The sequence below is a fragment of the Mus pahari genome, chromosome 21 (genome assembly GCF_900095145.1).
Source record: "Mus pahari chromosome 21, PAHARI_EIJ_v1.1, whole genome shotgun sequence".
NCBI lineage: Eukaryota > Metazoa > Chordata > Mammalia > Rodentia > Muridae > Mus > Mus pahari.
This window is the reverse complement of record NC_034610.1, coordinates 19,258,351-19,272,135: the sequence shown is the minus strand read 5'-3', so window position 1 is coordinate 19,272,135 and position 13,785 is coordinate 19,258,351. Positions and strand designations below refer to the sequence as shown.

Sequence of the window (13,785 nt, the reverse complement as noted above, 5' to 3'; positions counted from 1 at the left end):
AAAAAAAAAAAAAAAAAAAAAAAAAAAAAAAAAAAAAAAAGAAGCAGACTGAATTGCATCTCAACACTGCCTAGAGGGTACATGGGTTCTGCTCTGATGCCGTGAGATGTCAGAACCTCCTTTCTGTTGGGATGAATAGCAGTGGTATAATGGCCAGCAGGTAGATGCTCTCTCCAACTTTATCCTCACGGAACCCCACCCACCCACCCCAGGAGCTTCTGATATATGGCCAATACTCATATAGCTTCCACTGTGTGATGAAATCCCATCTTCCCTTTTTGTTACTTCAACAACAAACTTGTGTAGAAAGCTGGGCATAAAGTGTCTAACGTTGGTCATGTTTTTCCTCTCTTTTGCTCAAATCTCCTTTTCATATGAATGTTAACACTGTAGAAGTTAGGCATAATGGCATATGCCTTAAGCTCCATTGGTAAATATACTTATTTACTGAATCTCTCCTGTAAGTATGTGGCCCTGAGAATAAAGTCCAAACTGTTCTTTATTTTGTTTTGCTTTGTTTTTGAGACAAGGTCTCAATATAGAACCCCCGATTGGTCCAGCACAGGCTATATAGACCAGAAGAACCTGGTGCTCCTGACAAATTTTCATACCTCTGTCTCCCAAATGCTTGGATTATAGGCATGGACTACTCTACCCTGCTTTAAAGTCTAAGCTCCCCATGTTCCTACTTTCACATTCTCTCAGCAGGTGTTTTTAAAGGAGGTTCATACAGTGCCACCTCTGCCATAGTTAAGCCAAGTGTCAGTCCCTGTTCTATTCCTTCACCATTTAGCTAGATCAGTCTCTGTCAGCCTTAGTAGCTGGTAGAGTCCAGGCACACACAGCCTGTCACCCTAATCTGCTGGATTGCAGTGACAGACTCTCAGACTAGAGACCCTAAGACATGCAGCTGCACTGGTAACTAGTCTCGTGAGTCTAACCCAAGGCTCTCTTGCTTTTCCAGGAATATATGTGTATGATGGGAGTGGAGAGCTGGCTGCACTGGGTTGCTTGGTTCATCACGTTTTTCGTTTCTGTCTTAATTACCGTGTCTGTTATGACTGTCCTTTTTTGCACAAAGGTATGCTTTGTTCTTTAGAATATGGTGAGCCATGAATGGGTAGGAAAGAATAGGGTGTGGGGTGGGTGATACAGTTATTGATGAATGAAACTCTGGGGAATTCTTCATTCTTCACCCTCTTCCATCTTCTCCTCTCCTGCCCCCTTTTGTCTTTTGAGACAGGGGTTCACTATGAAGCCCTGGCTGGCTTGGAATTTACTCTACAGACCAGACTGATCTTGAATTTATATGAACCCTGAACTTTACCTCCAAAATGCTGGGGTTACCGCCTTGTACTACCAAACCTAATCTAGTATTTAGGAACTTGAGGCTCACAAATTACTCTCCACGGGCTTGAAAATATAAATTTCACACTGTACAATAGTTGAAAATACTTACTAACATTATTTTGCTTCAGTGTCACCATGTTTTATTTTGTTTTTGTTTTTGTTTTTTTTTAATGGTGTCAATAGAGTTTAATACTAACATTTGCCTGGGAACATTTACCAACCCACTACTTGGATGTATAAAACCTTACCTCCGAAACTGTGAATGTTGTATCAGTGTGGTGAAAGGAAAGCTAGAGAACCCAGACTGAACAGGAAGATATTCCAGACAGAAGAAATAACCAGAGGGCATTAAAACAGAAGACACAATAACAACAGGGGCACTGAGGCTATCTGCCCTACTGAAAGTGCCACAAATGAAACAAACTCCCACTGGCGTGTAGCTCGGTGCTAGAACACGTGACAAGGATATAGAAGGCCTTTAGTGCAATACCCAAGAAACACCCTCCCCAAGAGAAAAAAATTCACATTAGGTCAAAAACTTAATCTAAACTTATTTTTCCCTGAAAAATATTCAGAACATAATTTATAAATGATAACAGATGGTAGATCAGATGTCTGCCTTAAAAAAAAAACCTATGTATAATTCTAAATTAAAAACAATGTTTTCTACAGTGTTTTATGGGTATCTCACATTTTCTTCACTCGTGTGGTTGTTTTGTAGATAAACAGAGTGGCTGTGTTCAGGAACAGTAACCCTACCCTGATATTTATTTTTCTAATGTTTTTTGCCATCGCCACAATTTTCTTTGCATTCATGATGAGCACATTCTTCCAAAGAGGTGAGTACTGACATCATTTTCTCTAAGTACTGATGTCATTTTCTGTCGATGGATGTTAGTGACTTTTCTCTGAAAGCTCTGTCTGCCATTTCCATGACTTACAGCAAAGGTATTTATTACTCCTCCACTGCCAAGTTTTCTCTTATATAGTTATCTCAGCAGTGGGAGAATTCTATTCCCTATTAAAGCCTTGTTAGAACACATGATGATATATATAACATAAGGAATGTGAGTTATCCCAAAAAAAAGGTAAAGGTAAGAGAAAATGAGCTCAGCAGCCCCCAAAAGGGAGTGTTTATAAGAACCAGGAAGAAATGTGACACAAATGAGGCTAGAAGCTTATCATTCATATTTGCATGTTTTTATATCAAATAGCTCACTCCAATATGTGACTCCTGGAAAATACTGGCCCTGCCAAGATGGAGAAGGACTGTGAAAGTTATGTGGGTCTAAACGTTACCTCCTGGTTCCAACTTTGAATTCCACCATCCCTTCATGTCTTTAGCTAGTCAAGTCAGGGAATTTAGAAAATACTCATGGAAGGATGCCTGCAACTGAGACTGAGAGTTCTCAAGGTTGAAACCTTAAACTCGTGGTCAAGTACAGTAAATAAGCAGACAGTTAGAAATCAAAGGTGACCAATGATGTCAGAAACACAAATCATAGTTGGAAGGAAGCAAAATGGGGGGCAAGGGACAAATGAAAGCAAAAATAGATCATGTAACTTAACACTGGTAGATCAGGTAACCTGACACTGATATTGACTGGCTTTTGCAATGGGGTCTCTCGAGCCAAGGATCTGGAATAACCAGAAGACTCTCTTCAAAAGAATTCACCTCGAGAGCTACACACGTCATACGCATAAATTGTACTGATTGTAAATCTGAATGTAAGTGATAAGCCATATTAAAAGAAGATACAGGGAGCTGGCTCAGTCGGGGAAATGCTTGCCGTGTGAGCATCACAACCCCCATTCAATCCCTCAGCCTACATTTAAAAACCTGGGTACCTTCTAGAGTTCAAATCCCAGCAACCACATGATGGCTCACAACCATCCGTAACAAGATCTGACTCCCTCTTCTGGAGTGTCTGATGACAGCTACAGTGTACTTACATATAATAAATAAATAAATAAATCTTTAAAAAACAAAACAAAACAAACAAACAAACAAAAACCTGGGTACCGTACATTCCTAATCCAAGCTGGGACAAAGCAAACAAAAGCATCCCCAAGGCTTGCTCGGTGTTGGGTGAGTGAGAGACCCAGTGTCAGCCTCTGGCCTCCACATGCATACCCATGTAAATCCACATGAACACACACACGCATATGCATAAGAACATATAATAGACAAAGACAACATGAAGTCAGGAGAGGCGTGGGCTGAGCGTGTGCTTGTGGGAGCCGAGGGGATGGAGTGGGGGAGCATGGGTGTGATCAAAATATGCTAAATACACGAATAGAAGTTTCAAAGAATACATAGAAATATTCTTAAACAATAAGAGAAAACCTTCATGATTTTGCATTATGTGATGACGTCTGAGGACTCCAGAAATGCAGCTGATAAAAGATACAACTGATAGCTGAATTTCAGAAAAATTTAAAACTTTTGAGCCATCAATGTTACCATGAAGAAAGTGCTGGTGCCGGGGGTGGTGGTTCATCTTTAATTCCAGCACTCGGAAGGCAGAGTCAGGCAGATCTCTGTGAGTTCAAGGCCAGCCTGATGTACAAAGCAAATTCCAGAATAGCCAGGGCTACACAGAGAAACCCTGTCTTGAAAAAACCAAACCAAACAAACAACAAGGATTTTCCCCCTTCCTTCTGTGCTAGCATGTCTATTGGATCGTCTTTGTGTAGGGTTAGGCAGTGATGTTGACGAGACTTCACGGGTATAGCTTTTCTGATATTTCTAGAAGATGCGCTCTCACAGAAGACTTCCTTTCCCTCGGGCTTTAATAATTTTTTGCCCCCTCTCCCTCTGTGATTCTTGAGCCTCAGGTGCAGGAGCTGTGTTGTTGATGTATCAGTTGTGCCTGGCATCACATGATCTATCTTTATTTTGATTGGTTGTGGGCTTCTGTAATGGTTTCCATTTTGATATTTCCTTTGATGAAGGGTGAGACTTACCTGTATATGTAGAAAATCCATATATATACATTACCCCCACCCCGTGTGTGTGAATAAATATTTAGAATGAAGTTAGGAGTTGTGCTAGTTTAGCAAAGTGGCAGTTGTGAGTTCTCCTCCATGATTGTGACTTCACTAGCCCTGGAGAGGTAGGTGACTCGGTTCCTGGTAACAGGCATAGTTTGCCTCTTGTTAAGTGGGCCTCTAACCCAGTTAGAGAGCTGAGGTTTCTGCCAAGGTATGTGTGCCACTACTGCCCCCTCAGTGCTAGTGTGTCACGCTGGTCACTGTTGCAGCCCATTGGCAGCATTGCTGTGTAGGAATAGTGATTTCCTTCTTCCTTTGGAAAATTTCATGGCGCCTTCCCTTATCATGATAGCGAGTCAGTCCTCAGGCCAGGCCCAGCCTGGCTCCTCTGAGACCATGTCCAAATGCATGGTGTCTTCAGGAGCAGGAGCTGGCTTTCAGTCTCCTGGACAATCCTGACCAACAATTCAGAAGGGGGCTACTCATGCCTGGTGTGCTTCTGTCAGTCTGTCTATCGCCCTTGGGAGGAGCCTTGTCAGCCCAGATGGGAAATTTTCATTTAAGCTATATATGTACATGCAAACTTATATGCAACATTAGGTAAATGGATAGTAATATGACCATTTTAGAAATCCTTACTGTGATTTTATTTTCCTTTGTTTTACTTCTGTAGTTATTTCTCTCTTCTCCTTCACTACCCTCCCCACCCCCATTTTCCCATTTCCCTCTTCAAATCACTTGTACCCTGCCCCTCCCCTCCCCAATGCTGTCCTCACCATGAAGAATTTTTCCTTTCCCATTTCCTGCAGTGACTCCAGGTTGTTTGTTCGCATCTGAAGACTTGAGCTAGGAACCACAGATGAGAAAGAACACATGACATTTGCCTCTCTGGGCCTGGGTTTACCTCACTCAGTATGATCTTTTCTAGTTCAAGACTTTAATATTCTCTGGCTTCTAGGCTGGAGAGATGACTCCGTGGTTAAGTGCACTGCCTGCTCTTCCTGAAGCCCTGACTGAGTTCAAATCCTAGCACCCACATGGCAGCTCACAACCACTGTAACTCCTGTTCCATGGCATCCAACAACCCTCACACAGACACACATGAAGTAAAAAACACCAATGTACATAAAAATACAACTAAGTAAATTATTATTATTATTATTATTATTATTATTATTATTATTATTTGGTTTTCCGAGATAGGGTTTCTCTGTATGTAGCCCTGGCTGTCCTGGAACTTACTCTGTAGACCAGGCTGGCCTCGAACTCAGAAATCTGCCTTCCTCTGCCTCCTAAGTGCTTGGATTAAAGGCGTGCGCCACCACTGCCTGGCAAGTAAATTATTTTTAAAAAGAAAATTCCGTGACTTCATCTCCTTTATAGTTGACTAGTACTCTATAGTGCATGGGTAACACACTGTCATTATCTCATTAGTTGAAGAATCTTCAGGTTGTTCCCACTCCCCAGCTATTGTGAATGGATGGCAGTGGACATGGCCCCGCAGGAAGCTGTGGAGCGTGACATCCTCTGGGCATTTGTGGAGGAGCGGGTTAGCTGGGTCTGCTTGGGAGATTTATCTGTAGCTTTTTAATACTTCTCCACACAGATTTCAGAACAGCTGGATACGTTTGCAGTTGAATAGACAGTGAATGAGGTTCCCTTGGCCCCACATCCTTGGTACCAGTTTGTTGTAGTTGTTGATCTCTGCCCTTCTGACTGGGGTGAGATGAACTCTCAATGTTGTTTTGATTTTCATGTCTCTAATTTCTAGAAACAATGAGCGTTACTTTTAGGATATTTTAAAATAACTTTCCCCTCTTTTGAGAACTCTCTGTTCAGATCTTAAGCCCGTTATTTGAGTGGGTCACTTGGGTTTTGTTTGTTTGTTTGTTTGTTTGTTGCCTGTTTTTGATACATGTTCTGGATACTAGTGGTCTGTCAGGTTTTGTAGTTGGCGAGGACTCTCTCCTGTGTGGCACTGGCTCTTCTTGCAGAGGACCGGGTTGGTTCCCAGCTCCCACATAGTGGCTCACAGCCATCTGTAACTCCAGCTCCCGGGAACCCAATGCCCTCTTCTGGTACCAAGCATAGATTCAATACACATTCATATGCACACATGCACACAGAGGCAAAATGAACATGCTTAAATGAACATAAAAAATGTCAAATATTTTTACAGAGATTATAGATTGATCTGACATATAAATTTACGGGAAATTCTCAACAAGACCCTGGTGAATCAAATCAAGTATATTAAAGGTATTAAACACCATGCCAAATAGGATTTATCCCAGAAATGTAAAATTTATTCATAATCCCAGCATTTTGGACACCAAGGCAGTGGAATTATCAGCCAATTTAGGCTACACAGTGAGACTCTGTGTCAAAATAAGGATCTCAACAAAACTGTATGTAACATGACTAAAAAGATGTCCGCTGGCCTGGGCCCCAGTAAGCACAAGCTGACACGGCTACGGCAGAACTGTAGGCTCACGGTCTGCCTGATCTATACCTGAACCACATAGCATAGACTTCTGAGTGGGAGAGGAGAGAGGAAGGAAAGGAGGGAGGGAGAAAAGAGGGAGGGAAGGAGAGGGAATGAAGAAAGAGAATGGTCCAACGTAAGGAGAGCAGCCAGCATATCCACCACTTACAATGAAGGAAATATAAGTCTACTGTCTTAGTTAGGGTTCACTGCTGTGAGCAGACACCATGACCAAGGCAACTCTTTTTTTTTTCTTTTTCTTTTTCTTTTTTTTTTTGTTTTTTGTTTTTTTGTTTTTCTTTTTTTTTTTCTTTTCTTTCTTTCTTTTTTTTTTTCTTGGCAACTCTTTTTATAAAAAAAAAATTTATTTATTCTTAGTTATATGAATACACTGTAGCTGTCTTCAGACACACCAGAAGAGGGCATTGGACCCTATTACAGATGGTTGTGAGCCACCATGTGGTTGCTGGGAATTGAACTCAGGACCTCTGGAAGAGCAGTCAGTGCTCTTAACAACTGAGCCATCTCTCTAGCCCCCAAGGCAACTCTTATTTTGTCTTTTTTTTTCCAGAGCTGAGGACCGAAACCCAGGGCCTTGCGCTTTCTAGGCAAGCGCTCTACCACTGAGCTAAATCCCCAAGCCCCCCCCCCCAAGGCAACTCTTATAAGGACAATATTTAATTGGGGCTGGCTTACAGGTTCAGAAGTTCAGTCCATTATTGTTAAGGCAGGAGCATGGCAGCATCCAGGTACAGGAGGAGCTGAGAGTTCTACATCTTCATCTGTCCCAGGCAGCTTGGACAAGGGTATTAAAGCCCACACCCACAAGGCCACCCCTACTCCAACAAGGCCACACCTCCCAACAGTGCCACTCCCTGGGCCAAGCATATACAAACCATCATATATATTCATAAATCTTAGCTGATTTTTAAAAAAATCAACAAAATTCAATACTCTTTTATGATTAAAAAGAAGAAGAGGAAGAAGAGAGGCGTAAGCTGGGATAAAAGGGACTTAACTTGATTAAATATCTATGTATCTCTACATATTCAAGACTGAAAGATTGAAAGACTACCCCTAACATCAGAAACAGGCGATGCTGACTTTCACCACATGCATTCAGTATTTCGCTGAAATGTTCAGTTTAAACAGAAAGAAAGATAAAACATCCAAAAGGAGATAAAAAGAGGAAAGCCTATCCAGGTAGTGGTGGCGGAGGCTGCGGCTTCGGCGGCAGCGGCTGCAGCGGCACACACCTTTAATCACAGCACTGAATAGGCAGAGGCAGGCAGAACTCTGAATTTAAGGCCAGCCTGGTCTGCAGAGTGAGTTCTAGGACAGCCAGGGCTGCACAGAGAAACCCTGTCTCTTGAACAAACCAAAACAAAAAAAGTAAAGCTGTCTCTATTCAGAGATGATATGGTTTTATATAGTAGCTCCGTGACATTAAGCCAGTTAATATGTCTTGTATAGTTAAGCTCCGGTTTCTTCCTCTGCAAAGCGGGAGGTTGGGAGCATAGGGTGGCATCTAAGGTGCTTACCATGCCGTCAGAGGGCTTAACAGATGCTACACACGTCTGCCACTCACCTTTGGAAAAGAGTCAAGAGAGGTTTTTTGCTTTTTTTTTTTCCTGGTTTTTCAAGACAGGGTTTCTCTGTGTAGCCCTGGCTGTCCTGGAACTCACTCTGTAGTCCAGGCTGGCCTCGAACTCAGAAATTCACCTGCTTCTGCCTCCCAAGTGCTGGGATTAAAGGTGTGCACCACCATGCTCAGCAGGTTTTTTGGTTCTGTTTTTGTTTTTTTTATATACTTTTTTTAAAAAAAGATTTATTTATTTATTTTATATGAGTACATAGCTGTCTTCAGACACACCAAAAGAGGGCATCATATCCCATTGCAGATGGTTATGAGCCACCATGTGGTTGCTGGGAATTGAACTCAGGACTTCCGGAAGAGCAGTCAGTACTCTTAGCTGCTGAGCCATCTCTCTAGCCCTGTTTTTGTTTTTTGAGACAGGGTTTCTCTGTAAAGCCCTGGCTGTCCTGGAACTCACCCTGTAGACCAGACTGGCCTCAGACTCACACAGATCCGCCTACCTGTGCCTCCTGAGTGCTGGGATTAAAGGCACATGCTACCACACCTAGCAACTTTCACTTTTAAAAATACTGTAAATGTTTTCATCCTTCACTAGTAAGAGTGCAAGTATAAAAAGAGATGGCTTCTTTTCTGAAACCCTGAACCTATCACAGAGATAGTTTTTCCTCTTGGCAGGAAACAAGGTTTCTGTCAATGTAACTTACTGATGAGCCTCCCTCTCCCCTCTGAATCTGCAGCCCACGTGGGAACTGTGATGGGCGGCACCGTCTTCTTCTTCACTTATCTTCCCTACATGTACATCACTTTCAGTTACCACCAGAGGACTTACACCCAAAAGATACTCTCTTGCCTCTTCTCCAATGTTGCCATGGCAATGGGAGTCCGGTTCATATCTCTGTTTGAAGCAGAAGGTAAGATTTATCTTTCTCAAACCCTATATAGGCTGCCTACATGCTTTGCAATGGACAAGGCTGCCCTCCATTTCCAAATACACATAATTGACATGTTTATTTCATTTAGTGTTCTGAGCATTTACATTACATTACATTATAACGTGGGATGCTAAAGAGATATAGGGTGTGCTTCACAAACCTTACAGCATAAGCCGGGCAGTGACGTCACATGTCTTTAATCCCAACACTTGGGAGGCTGATCTCTGAGTTCGAGGCCAGTCTGGTCCAGTGAGTTCCAGGACAGCAAGGGCCACACAGAGAAACCCTGTCTCCAAAAAGCTAAAACAAAAGTAAGCAAGCAAACAAAACCATACAGCATAGACATGGATATGGGGAGGGAAACTAAGACATATTAAAAGAAGGAAATCAGACCCAAACATGTTGGCCTGGGCCTGTAGCCCCAGCTATTTGGAAGGCTAACGTAGGGAGATTACTGGAGCCCAGGAATCCCATCCAGGCTAGCTTGGACAACAGAGTAGCTTTGTTTGGAAAAATGACTAAGAAATTATATACTTGTACAAATCTATAGATATAAAATATATAATGTCATGATTAGAAGCTCAGAAAATGTTTTAAACTTTACTGATAATGTAGTTTTCATATGTATTAGTCTTATTGCTTGTGGTGTCTCCTCTCTTACAGGTTTCTTTAGGGAATGGTATTAATCAGCCTTATGTTATTATGATGAAATAACTGAAATAATTACCTTGTAAAGAGAAAGGCTTGTTTTGATGTACAAATCTGTAGATTCTAGTCAAAGATTAGGCGGCCTCCTTATATTGGAACTCTGGGTAGGCAGCAGTTCATGAGAGAAGTGCACAGCAAAGCAAGCTACCAGGAAGTGACCAGAAAACAAAATTATCCAAGTCTCATATTCTCTTAGAACACCCCCCCATAACCTAAAGACCTCCTGCTGAGCCCCACCCCCACTAAGCTCCACCTCCTACTAAGCCCCACCTCCTGCTAAGCTCCATCTCCAGCTAAGCCCCACCTCCTGCCAAGCTCCACCTGCTAAAGTTTCTGCCAACTCTCAATAGCATCTCCATGGGTATCAAACCTTTAACACAGTTAGTGTGCTTCCCATCATTGTAGCAGATACCCGAGAACATCAGCCTTGAAAGTACACAGCTCTGATGGTCTTAGAAGTTTTTAAGGTTTCAGTTTATTCTTTGTTAGCCCCACAGAGAAAAATAACAAAATATCAACACTGAAATTAAGATGCATAAGAAAAAGGGAAAGTCGGGTTAGAGTGAGAGAAGACACATATATCACATTGAGCCGGCAAGCGGCTTATGTTCAGAATGTTTAAGGAACTCACTCACATCATTAGAAACTTGCTCCTGGGCTGGTGAGATGACTCAGAGAGTAAGAGCACCGACTGCTCTTCCGAAGGTCCAGAGTTCAAATCCCAGCAACCACATGATGGCTCACAACCATCTATACAGCTACATTGTACTCATATACATAAAATAAATAAATCAATATTAAAAAAAGAAAAAGAAACTTGCTCCTGTAATTTAGAATAATGAGGCAAAAACACCTGTAACTTCAGGGGACAAAGAATATGCAGAAGGTTAATACACATATAGGTGGCACGAATCAAACCTCAGACCTCTGGAAAAGCAGCCAGTGCTCTTAGCTGCTGCGCCAACTCTCCAGCCCACTACATTTCTTTATACTAATAAGCTCTCTTGCTCTTGCCTTCCTGTTCCTGCTCTCTCCCCATTTCCCTCCCCCCTCTTTCCACATGCTCATGGCTGGCCTCTACTTCTCTTCTCTCTTTCTCTCTCTCTTCCTTTCTCTGCCTCTACTACCCTCTTGACTCCCCTCCCCATGCCCTGAATAAACTCTATTCAACACTTTAAAAAAAAAAAGCCATGTAATAAATCAATAGTGGTGATAGAAAGGGCTGTGAGATGGCTTAGTGGTTAAAGCTGCTTACCTTCATGTCTGATGCCCAGAGTCTGTACGGTAGAAGGAAGGAGAGATCTGACCTCCATACATATGCCATGGTACACATGCACACATGCACACACACTCACACAACATCCGTGCAAATGAGTAAAAGGATGAAAATGGAAATTAAAACATTCTCCATTAATTGGGCATGATGGCATATGCCAGCCGTCCCAGCTACTAGGGAGGCCGAGGCAGGAGGAACGAGAGTTCATGGTCAGCCTCAGGAACTTAGAGAGACCTTGTCTATTAAACAAAAAGAGGGAAGGACTGGGACTACAGCTCACTGGTAAAGTACTTGCCTATTGTATGTGAGTTCATAGGTCCAATCCCTGGTACTACTACAATAGATATTTTAAAAACCTCTCTGGTGATTAGTATTGCTTATAAACTTTGTTGGCGCTAGCATCAGCTAAGAAACATGTTTTTGGATATATTTGTGGGGGTAGGTTTTGGGAGGATTAGTTGCAGAAGGAAGGACCTCTACCCCCTGAGAGGGGAGCACACTCTAGCAGTGGCCTCAGTTCAGTGACATTTGAGGGAAATGGAGGTGCCTTGTCCCCCCACCCTCCCACCCTGTTGGTAAGTGCGTTGTTGCTGCTGCTGCTGCTGCTGCTGCTGCCATTCTTTGCTAACATCAGAACCCAACCCCGTTGCCTTGCCAGTGTGGAGTGAAGACTTCAGCTCTCCAGGACTCCCCTTAGCCCCTATCTCTAGATTAGAACTGCTGACTCCTGTAGGCTGGGCAGACAGCCACTGTCTACCTTCTTTGGAACAGGCACAGGCATCCAATGGAGGAACATAGGCAGTGTCTGGGGAGACTTCAGCTTCACGCAGGTGATGGGGATGCTCTTGCTGGACTCCCTTTTGTACTGTCTGGTAGCTGTTCTGGTGGAGTCTCTCTTCCCAGGAAAGTTTGGAATACCTAAGTCTTGGTACATCTTTGCCAAGGTAAGTTCTGATTCTGCTATTTTAGAGACAGATGTTACATTTCTTTATATATCTGTCATCTGCATACCTCCGTCTCCCAAAAATGTACTAATTAAGGTCTCGGACACCAGTAAGTCTCTACTCTCGACTCACCTCCTGTCACCCTATGGTTGGCAGCGGAGCATAGTTACCAGTGAGTCTCGGTTTCTCTGATCCTACCCCACATCTGAAGCACTGTACTCGAGGACGAGACAGGGATGCTCATCCAATGTATGCCTGCTGAATACCAGGCCCTGCATTATCCCACAGAACTTACCCCCCTTGCTAACATCAGAACCCAGCTTGCTAGAGTTCTCACACCCCGTTTCCCCACCAAGGCCTCTGTGATCATGCCAGTGTGCCAATAGCAGTGCCACAGCTTTTCTAGACAACCCCAGAAATCCACAGACTACCTTTTCTTACAAATATGAGCTTTTTGTGCTTAGCTTAGCCTTGCACGGTGGCCTGGGGATGTTTGCCTATAGGCCTAGTGAGGACCCTCTGCAGCATCTGCTCTGCCTTCTTTCTTAGGGTATGGAGAAACAGGTAAATACTACACCAGCATCCCCATCCAGGTCTCTCCCCCAAGACTACTGGTAAGGTGGCTTTCCAAGTGGAGTCAAGAAGCTGGAAATACAGCTGTTTTCTTAGCCCCTCTCTGAGGGCCTGCCAGGGATTATAGGCTGAAGTGCAGGCGACATGGAGTGGATCCATCAGTGCACTGGTTAATTTCTCCAGGTGCCATGAAATATTTGGTTCAGCAAATAAACTGCCTGTGGGGCAGGGGTCTAATTTACCAAAATGTATCTCCTGGACGAAAAAGATCACATGAACAATTAGTGTGTAAGTTAACTTCTCGTGCAGAAGCCCGTTCCAGCCATACCACCACTTTTGAATATTGGGGATCCTGAGAAACCGTCAAAAGGGGATTTCATGCAGGACGAGCCAATGAATCAGATGAATACAATTGAGATCCAACATCTGTATAAGGTATCAGTTTTCCAACTTCCTCTCTGGGACTTGAGAAACAACCCTCTAAACGTGTTTTATTCAACACGTGCTTACAAGCTGCTCTGTGTAATTCAGAGGTTTTTTGTTTTGTTTTGTTTTTTGTTTTTTGTTTGGTTTGGTTTGGTATTATCATCATCATCATCATCATCATCATTTAATCTTTTTTACAGTACAGTCGTTATTCTCCTCCCAGTCCACCCTCCGATAGTCCATCCCATTCTTCCCTCCCAACTCTGTCTCCAAAAAGATGTCCCCACCCCCACTCTTTTTTTTTTTTACTTTTTTTTTATTGTCTTTATTTACATTTCAAATGATATCCTGAAAGTTCCCTATACCTCCCCGCCCCTGCTCCCCTACCCACCCACTCCCACTACTTGGCCCAGGCCTTCCCCTGTGCTGGGTCATATAAAGTTTGCAAGACCAAGGGGCCTCTCTTCCCAGTGATGGCCGATTAGGCCATCTTCTGCTAC

The 13,785-nt window shown here is 43.0% G+C and overlaps 1 protein-coding gene across 1 annotated transcript in view; it reads left to right on the top strand.

Annotated features, from left to right (window-relative positions):
* Positions 1–13,785, top strand: part of LOC110338105 (ATP-binding cassette sub-family A member 17) — an 84,137-nt gene that overhangs the window by 23,463 nt on the left and 46,889 nt on the right. The window contains exons 6-10 of the mRNA XM_021221328.1: positions 965–1,081; positions 2,072–2,189; positions 9,164–9,337; positions 12,114–12,286; positions 13,169–13,294. Coding sequence (XP_021076987.1) covers positions 965–1,081; positions 2,072–2,189; positions 9,164–9,337; positions 12,114–12,286; positions 13,169–13,294 — 708 coding nt within the window. The remainder of the gene's footprint in view (positions 1–964; positions 1,082–2,071; positions 2,190–9,163; positions 9,338–12,113; positions 12,287–13,168; positions 13,295–13,785) is intronic.